At 36.9% G+C, this 17,256-nt stretch overlaps 1 protein-coding gene across 1 annotated transcript in view; it reads right to left on the bottom strand.

The window, feature by feature from the left end:
- The window catches only part of LOC133403676 (voltage-dependent T-type calcium channel subunit alpha-1I-like), a 91,780-nt gene extending 86,667 nt beyond the window's left edge, over positions 1-5,113 (bottom strand). The window contains exons 1-2 of the mRNA XM_061678796.1: positions 5,000-5,113; positions 1,217-1,350 (exon numbers count right to left, since the gene is read on the bottom strand). Of these exons, the coding sequence (XP_061534780.1) occupies positions 1,217-1,350; positions 5,000-5,092 (227 nt within the window). The 5' untranslated portion in view covers positions 5,093-5,113. The remainder of the gene's footprint in view (positions 1-1,216; positions 1,351-4,999) is intronic.
- Between the last annotated feature and the right edge of the window lie 12,143 nt (positions 5,114-17,256).

Raw genomic sequence — 17,256 nt, 5'->3', positions numbered from 1 at the left:
GTAGCTTTGTGTCAAAATGACATACTTTTTGTTTACCAAATGTTGCTGACTGAAACTGGTTTCCGTTGCTGATTTTGTATTTAAGTTTCGACCCATTGAATTTTGCTGACATGTTCGACTCACACGCAACGATGAAAACTATGATTTTTCACAATTTAGCATCAGTCATTTTTGAAGTATACATGTTTCAAATTTGGTAGCAATCAGACCAAATTTCTAGGATAAGTTCCTCTTTGAAGGAAACTTGGAAATGGGCAAAATTACCTAAAATGGTCACTTTTGGCCAAAATGGTAGGCTTCTATCTTTTTAGACGTAACTTCTTGAGTCTTTTTTGTGGCTATAGTCGTGATAGACATGTCCACCAAATTTCATGTTCCCAAGTAAAACTGGCTTCGGGGGAAAATATTTTTATTTGTGGGTATCATGATTCTCGTGCACTGGCTCTCATTAGATTGTGCACCTAATAAAGTGGGTGAATGTGTACATGTAGGTCGCGATGCTCTTGACGGTGATGTCGCTGACTTCCTGCAGCCTCTCAAAGGTCAAAGTCAAAAGAGAAATTATGCTAATGTACTAATATATTTTATCATGGTGGTTTGTCATTAAACAAGCCTGCAGAGGGGGAGGGTGGTTTTAATATAGGGACTCCTAAAACCATTTTGACATTTCTTTAACCCACATTCTTTTCATTTTACGGTGTTGCTGAATAAAACATGAACATTAATTTGAAAGAGAGCTACACAGATGTTTCATTGTTACGCTTCATTGTCACGGAGCAGCCAGTACAAGTCGTTCCACCGCACCTGGCAAAGGATTAATTAAATCAGCGGTGCAAAGTATGCTGGGTAAATTATAAACTCGTATAATCCCTATAAACCGATCTGAACTCTATTGTTCGGGTGTCATAGTCGGCCACGCTGCAGGTACCAGCCAATCACGGAAATATTGTGCTAATATTTAATATCTATTTAACTGAAAATGAAAAGACAAATTCAAATAAAGCAACGAATAATCAAACTTCGCTCACATGCTCCTGCCCACACAAAATGACAAAAATGTAGTTAAAATTTGGCGTCAACAGAACAAAGTTTGTCTTTGAAAGCCCCCTGCAAAATGATCTAATTGACCCTATCATGGCCACTTTGAAGCAAAATGGCATGGTTTATTGAGACCTTGATAGACATATTTACCAATTTTACATTTTGTATTCCTCACCCTGCCATGACGATAAAGAAGTCCAGGCGGTTCCAGGTGTCGCCAAGGTAACAGCGTGGGCCGAAGATTCCCAGCGCCACCATCTTGATCACCATCTCCAGGGCGAAGAAGATGTAGATGAAGGCGTCGAAGGCCTGCCGGGTCACGAGAACAAACATCTGGAGCTCATCATTAAAGTCAGAACAAAGTACAGTAGGCTTTTTAATGTTTCGGGTTGCTTCTTATACTTCAGAGTATTACAAAAACGTATGTGGTTTTGTAAACATCAAACATTTGAGTCTTGAACAAAAAATAAAAATCGCAAACAAACATGCATTTTCATAATCAACAGTCAAGTAGCATACTAGGCTAATGAATGTCGTCAGGTTTCGGTTTATTTTTAGCTTTGATTTCATTTGTAGCTCCATCTCTGTTGCCTCATGTCAATCAAATCAGTTGCGTACCCCTCCTCCAGACCCCCCACCCGGCCTCTAAATGTAGCAGAAAATCATTTGCTTGCGCGGTAATCAGATAAACCCCACGCATGCACCCAGCCCGCACTCCCTACAGTCACAGCTTTAATCAAGCATCTAATTAAAAGAAGAACAAATCCAAATAAATCAAAAGACACACTCCCGGCTAATACGTGTTATTGCCGCTGTCAGCACAAAACTGAAGATTAGCTGCTACTGTTGTTGCCGTTGTTGTTCTTGTTGGATTACAGTTTCGCTACAGCTTTCAGATTCTCGCAAAGCTATCCCATCTTTTGTTTGCGCGGCGAAGAGAAGGGAAAAAAAAAAAAAAATGTTCGACTCAGCGCTTGCCTTCTGGAGATGTCAGATGCTTGACGCTCATGCTCACACTCAAAGACCATTTTGCATGTGTAATGTGTGCGCGTGTGTGTGAGTTTTGCATTAAGGACAAGTAAAGCACGGCCCTGTGAGATCCAAGTGGTTACTGTGGCTACATTTTTACTCACGTTTTAAATGTAATAGAGCGAGCATATCAAATGTTGAATAATTCCTATGGTAATGTTTGTGAAAGCATTTTTTTTGTTTAAGTCTTGACTTATTTTACTACCTTTTCTGCTATTTTCTCTTATTTGTGGCAACGGCTTTTTTCATATACATCAAAGGCAATTTAGGATAATCAATGAACAGAATGTAGCCTACATGTTTTTGTTAACAAATAACAGTTTAGGTGTTTTGGTGACAGTCAAAGATGAATAGTCTTCATTTAACGGTTGGTTAAGCAGCAAAGGTAATTAGCAGTCTTAACATAACATGTTTCCATAAACAAAGACATTTTTATTGTCTTTAAAGAACCTAACATGCACGATTTTAAATCAAATATATTTTATGGTCATCATAGAATCTAACGTACATTTTGGTAAACTTCAAAGACAATTTCTAGTCGTAACGTGTTTTTGTAAACAAAGGCGATTTAGAGTTATCGAAATGTTTTTGTAAACACCAACAGTACAAAGAGAATTTAGTCTTGTTTTCATAATCAGCCAGAACAGTCTTGAATTAACCTGGTATAGATTTTTGTACAGACAAATGCAATTTAGAGCATTGTACACGATTTAACCGTGATGAAAATTTTGTGAAATGTGCGCTGAATGCTGCTCCTTTTTTAGAAAACAAATTAAAGACAAACACAATTTAGAGTATTAAAAAAGTATTAGTTTTCTAAACATACCAAAAAAAAAGCAAGCAAAAAAAAAAAACGATTCTCTTAACACTGATGCAGTTTTGAGTTGGATTTGTGTAAACAAAGACAATTTAAAGACAAGAAATGTTAAAAAGTATGTTTTCAGAAATGTCAAAGACAACTTGAAAAAGAAAATATTGTTCACACTGATAAGAATTTACTCATTTTTGTTTAAACAACACAAACTGGACTTGAGTAAACTTTATGGTACAATTCAAAGCAGCTTTAGTTTTTCGTAAACAAAAATTTTTGTCATCAATTTAATACAACTGCGTTTTTTTTTTTTGTCACACTGATTAAAATTAGTCACATTTACATAAACAAAGACAAAAGCCTATTTAGATTTAAAAATTGAGATTTCATAAACATCACAGACAATTTAGAAAATGCAAGTAGTACATTCATTGGTAAACATCAAGGACATTTTTTTTTTGTTTTTTTTTGTTTTACAAGAACTTGTTCGTACTGATAAAAAAAAATTAGAGCCGTTTTTTTTCATTAAAGACAAATGAGTTTTTCGTGAACCTTCCAAACAGCTTTGTAAACAGCAAAGACAATTTAGTCTTCACAAATGCATGCATTTCTGTCAACATAGATGACAATTGTTGTTGTTAACGTACGTTTCCATACACGTCAAGCCAAAATGACAATTTGGAGTATTGAAAACCTCTTTTTTTTTTTTTTTTTTTAAACAAAATGGTGTTCATGCTGATAACAATCCAGCCATATTTTTGTGGTCCTTAGTAAACCTTAGCAACATTTTTGTAAACAAAGACATTTGGGAGACTTCAACCTATTGCACGTTTATTTCTAAACAAAGAACACAATTTAGAACATTAAAACATTTAGCAATACAATTTTGCATTTGTGTAAACACCCAAGACAATTTCTCATCTCAACAACGTGGTTTACACATCTGTCGAAACTCCACGTTTTTACATCTGTGTGAACATCACTTTTGTGAAATTTCCAACGGCGCCCGTCTGCACTCGCACACGCGGCTCCACCGGCCATTGAGCCGGCACTATTCATCGTCGAGTTTTTCGAGAGTAGCCCATCGATCGCGGTCTCCGTTGCCCACTAAAGCCAGACTGATATCGAATGTGGGCGGGGGGACCTCCCCTCTATGGATACGGGAGGAATTCTATTAGCGCCGACTCTGCAGCCTCCCTCCCCTAGAGAGACCAATCAATCGCTTGCATGTGTGTTGTGTAAGTGTGTGCGCGCTAACAGGCATGAGACTTATGCCTGCACGCAGCACCCACTCGTCCACCTTTGACATGGGTGCGAGGGTGGGGAGTACGGGGGGGATTCTGATAAGTGAGATGCTCATAACAGCATGAAGACCTCATGCTAAGCTGGTGAGTCACGGCCAGGAACTTCTAGTGGGCGTCGATACGAGCCACAGCTGCACAAGAGAAACGCGGACTCGGCCAAGCTGCTTATTGGTGGCTGAATGGATGTTCTATTGGCTTTTGGCCCCCTTTTTGTGCACCTGAAGACTCACCGAGTAGCACCTCCTGGAATCTTTGTTAAAAATAAGCCACTCTCCATTTCTGGTCTTAAGCCAACACGTTTTCAAAAACATCAAAAGGAAATTTTGAGTCATTGAACTCAAAAGTCAAGAAATTGGAGGCTTTTTATCAGAAACATGAAAGACAATTTTGTGTCTTCAGATTGTATGTTTCTGTAAACATCAAAAACAACTTGGTGTTCATAGTATCAGACAAACCAGCTTAGTTTTCAAAGACAATTTTTATTTTAACCAAATGTATTTTGTAAATAAAAGTAATTTAGAGTCAACAATGAACTTACTCCCTGCGTTTTTTGAAACAAAGACAAAAGCAGTCTTCAAAAAAAAAAAAATCATGTTTTGTAACCATCAAAGACAAATAATTTACCCTAGAGAGGATAAGCAGTACAGAAAATGGATTCATGATGTCAAAAGTTGATCATTTCGAGAGTTCACCATAAAAAAAAACAGGGCCCTGGGGTTACATTATCTGCAAAAATGTGTGATTGGAAATAAAAAGCTACTACTTGATCTTTGAGATGAGTAAAGAATAATTGAATAAAGAAGGTTGCGCTTACAGACAGTATCTGGCATCTGTCGGAGGAGCAGTCGATGTTCTGGCAGGGTTGGTACATTCCCAGCGTTACGCAGTTCAGCAGGATGATCATCATGCTCACTCGCTCGAACCACGTGAAGACGAAGAGCTGGTTAAGGTCAACTACAAACAGCTCATGCACCAATGACAACATTGCAACAAACACAATTGGAGTTCCCCAGGGCTATGTACCAAGACTCCTGCTGTGCTCCCCAAACTGAATGTTACTGCTCGACCAGCTGTGTACAGCTTTAATTATTGTTTTTATTATTATATATTATCACTCCCTCAGGTGATCTGGTGACTTTGTTTTCCATCTTTTAAGGAAATTGTCTGCCAGCCCCTGTGGTGAATTTGTTTTCTGTCTTTTTGGACGTTCATCTGACAGATGTTCTTGTCGCCCAGTTTTTTTTTGTCTATAAGGGTCCTTGTCTGCTAGACTTTGTTTTCTGTCTTCTAGGGTTAAACTTTGCTTTCTGTCTTTTTAAAAAGGTCCTTCTCTGTCAGACATCCATCCCTATGACATTGTGTTCTGTGTTTTAGGGTTCTGTCAGCCAGACATTACTGTGACTTTGTTTTCTCTGTTTTAGGTTTCTCGTCAGCTAGGCTTTTAAGGGACTTTATCCTCTGTCTTTTAGGGTCCTCATTTGCCAGACATTGTTTATCGTCTTTTAGAGTTTAATTTTATGGTCCTTGTCTGCGTAACCTTCCAGTGGCTTTGGTTTCTGTCCTGTTTTGTCTTTCCGGGTCCTCATCTGCCAGAACCTCCATCTTTTTGGACCCTCATCTTCCAGAGACTTAGGTTTTTGTCTTTTAAAGTCCTTAGGTGCCAGATGCTGCGGATGGCCAACAGGACACCTAATATACTGTATGTACATTTTTTTTGACAGCATACACGTCGGCAAGTTATTAAAATCCCTGTAAAAGGCGATTCAGTTGCCAGAATAATTTTTTTATTTTTTATTTTTTTTAAATCTGGCCCAGTCCTGAAAACAAATTTATACAAAAACGGCACCATAATTTTGGGAAGATAGCGATGCTTTCTGACTTAAAGGTAGTTTAAATTGAAAAAATATATATAAAATAAATTATGCTCATCACCAACGCCTCCATTCACACTGCTTAATGGCCTCATCTTGCCTCTGCTGCAGTCAGGAAGAAGGTTCCAGCCGTGGTGCGGCTCAGGAAGGGCCTCTAGCCCCGGGCATATGTTATACATTTTGGAAAAACACAAAAATGTATTTTGACAAATATATCTGGATTTTCTGTGTGTAAAAAGCAGTATTAGGAGAGGAAATGTTGAATTCCCTTAGAAAAATTGTCTTGGCAATAGTAATATTTTGAGCAAGGTAAAAATCTCTTTTTTTTTTTTTTTTTTTTTTAATTAAAAAAAAAGGTCCCATCTTTAGGCTATTCAGACCTTCATAACTTGATTCTTTAACATGGACTTGGTATTAAAGCGTCAATTTCATTAAAGACACCTTGGTTTTGTCATGTGAGTGTCCAGAAAAGGCCCATCTGACAGCTACTTCAGTTTGACCCAGTTTAGTATCCACTTTGTCCATAGTTGGCCAAGACTGCTCGTCTTTCCATTGATTTGGATTCCGGTGTGTCGAAGACCCACTTGTGAGAGCACATGCGTTCGACTGTCTAAGAGCAGAGGTAGGCAGAGCTCTTCGCTAGTGACAGATAATCTTGAGAAATTCCAATGACCTGATTTCAGGTCTCTTGGAGGGGAAAAAAAAAAAAAAAAAAAAAAAAAAAAAAAAACCTCGAATTCAGGAAAGCGTGGATGATTTTAATTCATACTTTAAATTTTACTGATGCACCAGAGACAATATTACATCCCAAACAGTAGAAAAAGTTGGTTTGGCAAAGTACACCCCCTTCAAGTCAGCTTTCAGGGAAAAGTTTTGTTCCCCCCCCTTGAAATAAGTTTTCAAAAGATAATGTGCACTGTTTAGTCATGATCTTGAGAATGAAGTTGAATGATTTTTTTTTCCATTTAAAAAAAACACTTTAAAACTGCTGAAAAAAGTACTAATAAAAAGGCTGTACTTTGAGGGGCAGGGGAGGAAGGATACTTTAGAGTCATTATTTTCCCCCAAAAGTAGGAAGTTACATTTGGGAGGGGTGGGGGAGTAGTATTTGTGCAAAACCAATGTTGATTTCCAAAATCTAATGTAGTCTTAAAAAGAAAAATGTATTTTTTCCAGAACAAAACATGGGAAAAAGTTTTATTATTAGTATCATATAACGCAAGTTTTGTTTTTTATTAATTTGAGATCGAAAATGTATTTTTTCCTAGAAGAAAAAAATAAATCAGTCCGACCGGAAATAAGTAAAAACATTTCTTACGCAGTCATTTTTTGGGGTTCGACACTTCTTTCAATAACATACCATGTTTCAAAATGAGCTCTAATAAGAAGAGATCAGGTTCTTATGAGGTTTTAAGCACAGATTTACTCGAGGTATCAAACCTTGTAAATCTTTAAAGCAATACACAAAAGTGCATATGCCCATAAAACAGGTAAACCCCCTTTTCCCCCCCAAACTGAAAATCCATGTGTATAATGTAGTTTTCCCACAGGGTACAAAGCACAACACTATACTGAATACTTGGCAGCAAAGAGTTTCCCAAAATAAAAATAAAAAAGGAGTACAGTAGACTGTGACCGAACCATTCTGTGTGTTCGGAGAGGGAGCTGGTGCAACGCTTGGCTAACTAGACACTTTTAGGGAAGAGGTCCGAGTCATCCCTCAGGCTTTTCCGGTGAAAAGGATGCCGGAGATCTCCAAAGCCCAGTGGACTTGAAAACACATGCATGCACACACATACCCCAGCAAGCCAGAAAGAAAGACTAAAGACAAGTCTTTTTTTAATATTAAAATCCTCAACATAGTGCTCTGAAGCTTTCAGTTTTCCCAGGAACAAGCTTCCTTTCTACAACAGGCAGTTAGTGTTACAATTTCAGGTTACTATATTTAGCTGGTAGTAGAAAGAGAAAAGATGGATGATTTTTTTTTTTTTTAAGATTCTTCATTTGAGCCTCCAAGAACCATCCATCCATTCTCAACATCATTTGTTCTGGTTAGGGTCACGGAGCACTAGAGCCTTTCCCAGCTGACTTCGGGCAAAAGGCGGACTACACCCTAAACTGGTTGCCAGTCAGTCGCAGGGCACATAGTCACTGAGTGGGAACTGAACACACCAAAGTCAGGAGAGTATACCACTACACCAGTGACCCCCACCAAGAACTAGATTGTGTTCACTCAATTCAGCTTTATTTACACAACATGAAAGTTTATCAAAGTCCTTTACTCAGCAAAAAAATGAAACCAGAAAGGAACAAAATATGTAATTATATTACCAGGGATAATTTAAAAACAAACGAACATCTCAAACAGAGGTAAAAGGTGCATTTTTAAGAGAATTTAAAAACAGGAAGTTACTTCATAATGTAGTTTTCAGACAAATGCTGCTTTGAATCAATGTTTAATTCAAATCATGGCTTTAGGGGACCATCTTTTAATGCACTCAGCACTGCAACACAGGAGGTGGGTGTGGTAAACAAGTTAGGGGGGGGGGGGGACTAACAGGTAAGTAGCAACACAGTTAAAAGGTCCTGTATTTTGGCTATTTAGACCTCCATAGAGTGACTCCAACATGGACTTCGTATAAAAGTGTCAATCTGAATGACAATTTCAGGCCTTTTGGCAGTAAAACAATCTGCCACGCAGGAATGCATAGACGATTTGAGTTCATATGTTTAATGAGGCAGCACGGTGGAAAACTGGTTAGAGCAGCTGCCTCACAGTTCTGAGGACCGGGTTCAATCCCCGGCCTCGCTTGTGTGGAGTTTGCATGTTCGCCGTGTGCCTGCGTGGGTTTCTCCAGGTACTCCGGTTTCCTCCCACATCCCAAAAGCATGCACCCCAAAAGCATGCACCTGTTAATTGACAACTCAAAATTGCCCGTAGGGTTGAATGTGAGTGCGAATGGTTATTTGTTTGTATGTGCCCTGCGATTGGCTGGCAACCAGTTCAGGGTGTACCACGCCTCCTGCCCGATGATAGCTAGGATAGGCTCCAGCACGCCCACGACCCTTGTGAGGATAACCGGCTCAGAAAATGGATGGATGGAAAGAAAGAAAAGAAAAAAGGGACCTTTAACTTCAAACTCCTAATACACAAGTCTCAATACAGTAGAGTGTATTTATATAGTAGCATATACTACAGTAGTAGAGAAGTAGTTAACTTGTTACAGTGCATTTGCAATATTAGGATCTCAAAACATACAACAAGACTTCCATTTAGCCAAAACAGCACTGAACCGTGAGCATAATCAAGTGTAAAACCAAAACGACAAAAATGTTGACACGTGAACAAACAAGACAATTTAGATGAGCGGAGCGCATCCGGAGGCAGATGCTGATAGAACAAACCAAAAATGCAACAACAAAACTAACTTAGGTACTCAGCTAAAAACGATATAAACACTGCAAGGGACTAACTCAAAGAGGGCACAGGATGCGAAGAAACAAAAAACAAAAATTTAGCAAAACAACCAAGAGCACTTACTACTCGAGCTACACGACACAAGTATAGAGCAACTAAGACAGGAGAATAACACATAGAAAACAAAAACTAAGCTACACAAGCTTAGCAAATAAAAACATGAGAACAGACATTACTTACAACCAAGAATGGAGAAGAGGGAAAAACAGGAATACTGAATCTTACACAGCGAGGATACACAAGCACGAAGCAACTGGCAGATAGTAAACAATAGTCCGGCATCTGCCTGCACTTTCCCCTGCGCCTAAAAGCCATGCTAATTGTAATATGGACCAGGTGCGCTCTGGAGGCTCCGCCCATCCAGGGCACCCACTGGAAAAAACACAAAGAGGCAGGATCACCGGATCAAGACGATCAATCTTCTCAGTCCAGACAGAGAGGCTTTGAAGATTGGTAATTCGTTTTGGGGACAATTCATGAAAAAGCTACTTTGCTGTCATGATAGCAGAACCACAAATATCCACAGGGTCATACAAAGGTGCTAAGGCAGAACTTGTGGTCGTTGGCAGAAGGCTGAGACCAATACCGGTAGAACGACGAGGCCAGAAATTCAGAGGCTGACTGGGTCGGCAACGAAACATCAATTCACACAGAAGTGTTGGAGAGTCTTGCTTGGACACAAATAAATAAAAAAAAAAAAAGTCTGGCAGTGAGTGAGTTGTCAGCAGAGCCTTTCACTGTCTGACAGGCTGTGATTGGCTGATGGCAGATGTGGGCGTGGCTGTAACCCACCACGGCACTCAGAAAATAAGTGGCGCTTTAGCTTTGGTGGATCTGCATGTTAGTATAAGCCAATGTTATTTTTCATCGTAAATCAGATATTGATAGATTTGACTGATGTTAGGATTTAGACCACTTTTAAGCCTAAATTCTGAACACCTAGATGATAATGACCGGGATCAATCCCATCAAAATGAAGACGATGACAATAATACAGGAAATGCAGAGTAATCCAAGTCCCAAATCCTTACATTTTGCAAAATGCCAAAATCGGTGAAATAGCAATTTCTGTAAGAACAAAGAAGTAATCATTGACATATAACTCACCAAGACATGAAACCCCTCCCCCAAATTTCAGCCATAAAACCTTTAATCACTCTCCTGCACAATGACATAAAATGAGTTAGCCCGCTCTAGTTCCTAATCATTTTATATTTTTCATCTTATAGTCTTGTATTTAGTTGAATATTTCTATATTTTGTGCAAGCTTATTTCCTTACATTTTTTGTATTCTTTCCTCTATATTTTTGCTTAACATTGTGTATTTTTGTCTGGTATTGTTTTTATTGTATTGTAATATTTTTGTCTAACATTTTTTATTTTTATTCCCTTAATAGCTTGTGTATTTTTACCTAAGTTTTCAAATATTTTGTTCTCGTTTTTCAGGTAAAACAGTATTATGTAACGATTTTCAAATTATTATTATTATTATTTAAAATAATTTGCACGTTGTTGCCTTGGCTCTCGTTAGATTGTGTGGGTGTACCTAATGAAGTGGCACTGCTAAGTGTCATCGCTAGGTGTGTTTGTCTCAATAACGAGGTGTGTAAAGTAATAAACTGTCGTCTGCTGTTTAAATTGACATTTAAACCAGCAGACGACAGTTGAAATGTCAATTTAAACCAGCAAACTGTCGTCTCCTCACATTTTTCGCCGTGTCAGCATTTTCACACCACACAGCAAGCTGCACCTAATGAGCCCAAAGATATAAAACTTCTCCAGTGCATCTTCATCCTCCTCCTCCCCCCCCCCCCACTCCTCCTCCTCACCCTCATCATCATCCATGTAAAGATATAAAAGGCAGATCAGCGCTTTTTTCCCTAAATCTCGACACAGGTTTAACTGATGGCAGTCTCACAGATGTTTTTTAATGTATGTCAAATGTGTGCTTATGAGCACTTATTGCAGGAAGACATACTGTGTGTCGAGTGCAAATGCAAGTCAAAAAAATCATCAACTCAGCTGCAAACTTCATTAAGGACTGACAAATGTTCACAAGGTCACAGTTATCAAGGACCACAATGGAAAGACAATAATAAGAACTATATTGCAAAAAATAACATTGTAATCCTATTAAAGCATAACGTTTTATTTATTGAGGGAGGAAAAAGTGAGATTTTTCAGGAAAAAAATACTTTTATGAGATTAAATCCATATTGTTGGGGGGGGGGGGGGAGGGGGGAATGCATGTTTTTAAAATTATTTTCAAGAAAATATTTTAATCTTGAAAAAATGTGGCCATGATTTTTTAAAAAGAATTCAAGAAAGTAATGGCAATATTCTGTAAGTAGTATCAAGTATTTTTTGAGTGAAAAAAAAAATTGGAGGGTTAAAATAGTAATTTTTTTAATAGTAAAAATTCAAAAGCTTACATTTACATTTAGGGATGGGCGAGTACCAATACCATGATGATGATGATTATTATTTAATAGACAATTTTTATTTTATAATCCTGTTTTTAAGGGGAAACACCTTTTTCAAGAAAACATTCTTAAAGAAAGAATGTATATCGAGGAGAAAACTTATTTTTAGATAAGTAATCTTTTGGGGGGTGATTTTATTTGGTCATATTTTAAAAAATAAAAGTTCAAATCTAAGGGATTTTTTTTCTTTCAAGAATATTTTTTTGGACTTAGAACAGTTGTAATATTACAAGAATTAAGTTTTATCTTTAAGGAAAAAAAGTGTTAAGTTGTATTTAGTAATTTTCTTTCCCCTATAAAAAAAAAAAAGGGGGGGGGGGGGCTTTGTGGAGAAAGCAGATGTTATTTTACTTTTACTTTTTGGGGAAAAAATTTTTTTTTTCAAGAGTAAATTAATAGTCCTAGGGTAAAAAGTGAAAGTTTTTATATATTTAAAAAAAACATTTTTTTCACGAGAATAAAGTAGTATGTTTTTAAGTAAAGAGCTGTCATACCACAAGAATAAAATAATATTTTTAATTGAAGAAAAGTCATAATCTCAAAAATAAAAAAATATTTTACTCCATCTGTTATTCTGAAATGACAATTTTGACAGGCTTTGTTTCCTGGAATGTCTTCGATCGAACACAAGATGACGGCATCCGGGGAGGTGTGTGTGTGTGTGTGTGTGTGTGTGTGTGTGCGCGCGCCCGCGCATGGGACAGCTCTGAATGTCACGGGGCATCACACAGCGACGCTTCATGTCAGCTCCTCACACTCGGATGGAGAAGCCGCTCGCTCGCTAATTGTCAGCATGAATTCATCAGAGTGATGCATTGTGGGAGTTTTGCATTCACTCCTAATGGGAGCGCATTCAGTGTCCTATCAAGCTTAAAATTTTTAATGATGAACACAGTGTTTAAGGTTAGTATTGTCAAATGACATTAGTGCTATTGGCAAACACATTTTTATACTATTGATTGAAAGTGATTATTTAAAGATGTGATAAAATGAAACTAGGTTTTTACTTTTTTTCTTCACTTTTATATGAATTTCATGACAGAGTATTAGTGTTAAAGAGTATAGTGATGCCTTGTGATACAAGTGACCCAACTTTGGAGTTTTTCAAGATATGAGCAGTCAGTAGGCTTTTTTTTTGCTTTGACTCGCAAGCAAAAGTTTGAGATACAAGCACTGTATGATGGCAGTGAACACAACCCAACTCACTTCACAGAAAGCAGCAGTTTGGCAGATTTCCAACAATTCGTCAAAAAAGAGGCTTCAAGCTATTTATTGCCCTTTCCAGATGAACCTTATTCTCAAACGAAAAATAAACGTGAATTTAAAACAACCATAACTTTGCATTAAAGTCCGCTGGTTTAATGCTCACACATAATGGGAAACGCCATAGACAGGCTCACCAATGGCATATCTGCGGTGGTGTTACAACACTTTAACGGAGCAACGGCTATGCCATAGAGGCATATATTCTTTATCCTCAGCGAATAATGACTTTTACTACTTCAGTTCACCAAGTCACAGTAGTTGTGAAACTCCTCTTCGTTTGTTTCTACATGACTGTATAGAACTGCTCCCGATGACCAAGTGGATTAATACTGATATACAAATTGGTTAATTATTTATATTCTATTAATGTGTACTGTATATATGAAGTACAATACCATAGAGTGCTATTTTCCTGATTTAAAAAAACATTTCACAAAATGTTTTTCTTTCTTAGGGGTGAGGCTGGAACAGATTAATGAAATTTCCATTCATTCCAATAGGGAAAACTAATTTGAAATAATAATGTTTTGAGACATGAGCGTGGTCAGGGAACAAATTCACACCTCAAGGCCACACTTTATTTATATATATATATAAAAAAGAATTATAAAATGTGCCACGAAATAACTGTTGGCACCCCCCCACCCCAAAAGAGTATAACAATGCCTTTTGTCAGAACAGCCTCTTAATTTGCATGACTTCAGTACATTAAAATAAAAAAGAAAACATTTTAAAAGAAAAAAGAAAAGTAAAAAATATATACATTTTAAAAATTTAAATTGAAAATGATTGATAAAAATACAATACGAAATTTGAAAACTGAGACAATAAAACATCAAATTAATATAAAATTACATCTTTTGGCCCTCCCCAGATGACTAAAATATACTTGTATTAAAAACCATCCTAATTCTGAGTTACAAGCAGAACAACGACACAAAAATCCATTTTCATTTGAACCAGAGCTCGAAGGCCTATTTTCAACGTGTTTTTTCTGACTCACTGTAGTAAAACCCTACTTTCTGCATTCCATCTGACTTTGTGGTGTGTTTCCCACTCTTTGTCTCTGCACAGCTGCCACGGGATTCCTTGAGACATGTGCTGCCATGGTAACCAGCACACAAAAAAATTCAATATATTAGAAGCCCACTGAGGTGTGTGTGTTTGTTTGTGTGTGTGTGCATGTGTACGTTTTAACAAATCACGAGTTGGCAAATGAAATCAGCGCGTTATCATTTCCAAATCTATTAAAGTACAAGCAGAACATTTTATGACTTTCAATTTACATATAAACACACACACACACACTAACAAACTGAGGTTGGTTTCAGTGAGATTATGGGCACCGAATGAGCAGTCCATCACCTCCAAAAATTGCCTGAGGGAAGTAAAGTCAAAACTCAGCAAACGGACAAAATGACAAACCCTGTGTGTGACATGTTGCTACGACTACAAGGAATGTTTAACTACAAACAAAAACTTTTTGGGGGGGGTTGTAAACATGCAGAAATATTGTTTTCGTAAATCATAATCTCAAAGGAATATAGTTTTGGTTTTGAGGGAAAAAATATGTCGTTTAAAAAAACATTTTAACGTCTTTTTTTCAAGAAAATGCTTGTAATTTTACAGGAATATAGTATGGATGTGAATATATATATATTTTTAGGATTTTTTTTCAATAAAAGATTAAGTTAAAATATAAGAGTAATTTTTTTTCATAATTTTTTTAGAATTATATTTGTTTTTAGAAAACACTTGAGAAACAAACATTTCATGAATCTTTCAAGAAAAAAAATCAATGTTATAAATAAAGTAATGTTTTTTCCTTTTTGAAATTTGAGAGGTTGAATGTATAAGGGAAAAAACGTTTTTTTTTATTTAGACAAACATTGCTTTCAAGAAAAAAAAGTTATATTTTTAATGGGAATGAAGTTTTTTATGAGAAATAAATTTAGAATTTTCTTATTAGAAATATTTAATTATCATCCTTTTCAAGAAAAAAAGGCAATGTTACAAGAACAAAGTTATATTTGTTTTCTTTTTCTTAAATTTGAAAGTTGAGCGATTATACAAAAAGGCTGTTGATTTTTAATTTAGAAAAAAATATATATTTTTAACAAAAGAAAGATTTTTGATGGGAAAGAAATCCAGGAAATATATTTTTATTATTTTAATTATACATTTGTTATTATTATTATTATTGTTATATAATATAATAACCTTTAAAAAAAATAATGAAATGAGCACACATGCTCCTAATTGGACCATCTGCTGGGCTGGTTTCCCTCTTGTGTGCGTGATGTAGCATCATGCCAACTTTCAGTGTGTAGGTTTACTTGTTGGGCCCACCAGCAGCAGAGAAAAAATAAAATAAAACTATTTTCATCACTCTGAGCCATTGTAGATTTGAACACACAGGAACAACAACTAAGAACAGGACTCCACTTGAAACCTTAATTTGAAACCCTAACTATAGCAGAAACTCCTAATTTCAAACTGTATCCCTGTCTTGAAATCCTTAACTTGGAACTCTGAGTGCTTGAAATCAAAACCATAAATCTTTTTTGAAACCCTAATTCAAGTTTGTATCCAAAACCTGAAATCCTAACTCTGATGTGAGACCATTGGTTTTTTTTGTTTTTTTTACCCTAATCCCATTTTGAAAACCTAATTTGAAGATCTAACTGTGTCTTGAAACTTTAGAAACCCGAACCCTGTCATTAAACCCTAATTTGCAATCCTAACCCTGTCTTGAAACCCTCATTTGAAACCCAACCCGTAATTTGAAACACAAAGCATTTTTTGAAATCCTACGGTATTGAAGAATTGTAAACCCTGGCTTGCTTCGCACAACTAATCAGGAGCTATTGAGTCCCTCTGTTAAACTGCAACTGTAGGGACAGATGGTCTTAAATTCTCCTGAAATATGTCTTGATAAACTAAAATTTCCTACCGTGATAACAATGTGTCCAGGCTCTGAGGGACCAAAGCAGTCTCAAATCATGATGGGATGAGGTTTTGATGTTGCTGTGCTGTACTGTATGTCTTCAGTCAACACCATCAGTTGGCTCTCTAAATTTGTCTCACCCTCTTCTATAGTCACTCCCAAATTTAGTTTTCATTTGGTTTAAGGGCCCCTTCTATTGTTAATCTGTCATTTTGATAGAATTACTCTGTTGTTGGGGTGAATTTAATTCCCTCAATTTCCTCCAAGAAAACAGTTGGACCCCATTTGTTCAAATATTTAGTACCTTTTTTGTTAATTTCCCAACCTGGGACACTCAAATAAAAATTAGTTGTAAGGGGAAGTAACATGACCATGAAAATCTGCTAGCGAGCTTATCGTACCTCTGCTATCATTCCACGTTAACATCGACTTTACAGCGTATCGTTCCTTCCACCTTTACCCGGCATCCCTGCAGGTTCCACAGAAGCAGAAGTGGCGGAGAAGCAATTATCTCCTCCACAAATGTTTTAAGGAAAACATTAAAAATGACAAATAGGCCACGAGGCTGCAGAACAGACTTTTTAATAGCCTGCACATGCTCCATAAAATGGCCTCTTTGTCATCGTCAGAAGCAACGTTTTCACGTCGCTGCAAGGCTCGGAGGTCGGAGATGGGATTTTTTTCCACCTGGGAAATTCCAATCAGTTGGAAGTAAATCCGATCTATCAGTTTATTTGGAAGGATCAAAGACATCTATTGCTCTCATCTGAGATAAATGACAAACTAATAAAACCTAAAAACTAAAAAACAGTCCAAAAAAAAAAGAACTATAGGGAGTTTAAACCATTGTAATATTTTTCCAACGATACCAGTCGCATTACTGTATAGCAATTGCAGCACATAATGTAAGAAAAGCATCAATGATACATCAAGAAACCGAGAAAAGAAGTATATAAAAAGTCATTGACTATAAAAATACTGCAGTACTAATTGCTCGCATGTATGTAAAGGTTGTGATCCTGTGAC

The sequence above is a fragment of the Phycodurus eques genome, chromosome 6 (genome assembly GCF_024500275.1).
Source record: "Phycodurus eques isolate BA_2022a chromosome 6, UOR_Pequ_1.1, whole genome shotgun sequence".
NCBI classification, from domain to species: Eukaryota; Metazoa; Chordata; class Actinopteri; order Syngnathiformes; family Syngnathidae; genus Phycodurus; species Phycodurus eques.
The sequence above is the reverse complement of the archived record's forward strand: the minus strand, read 5'-3'. Positions and strand labels throughout refer to the sequence as shown.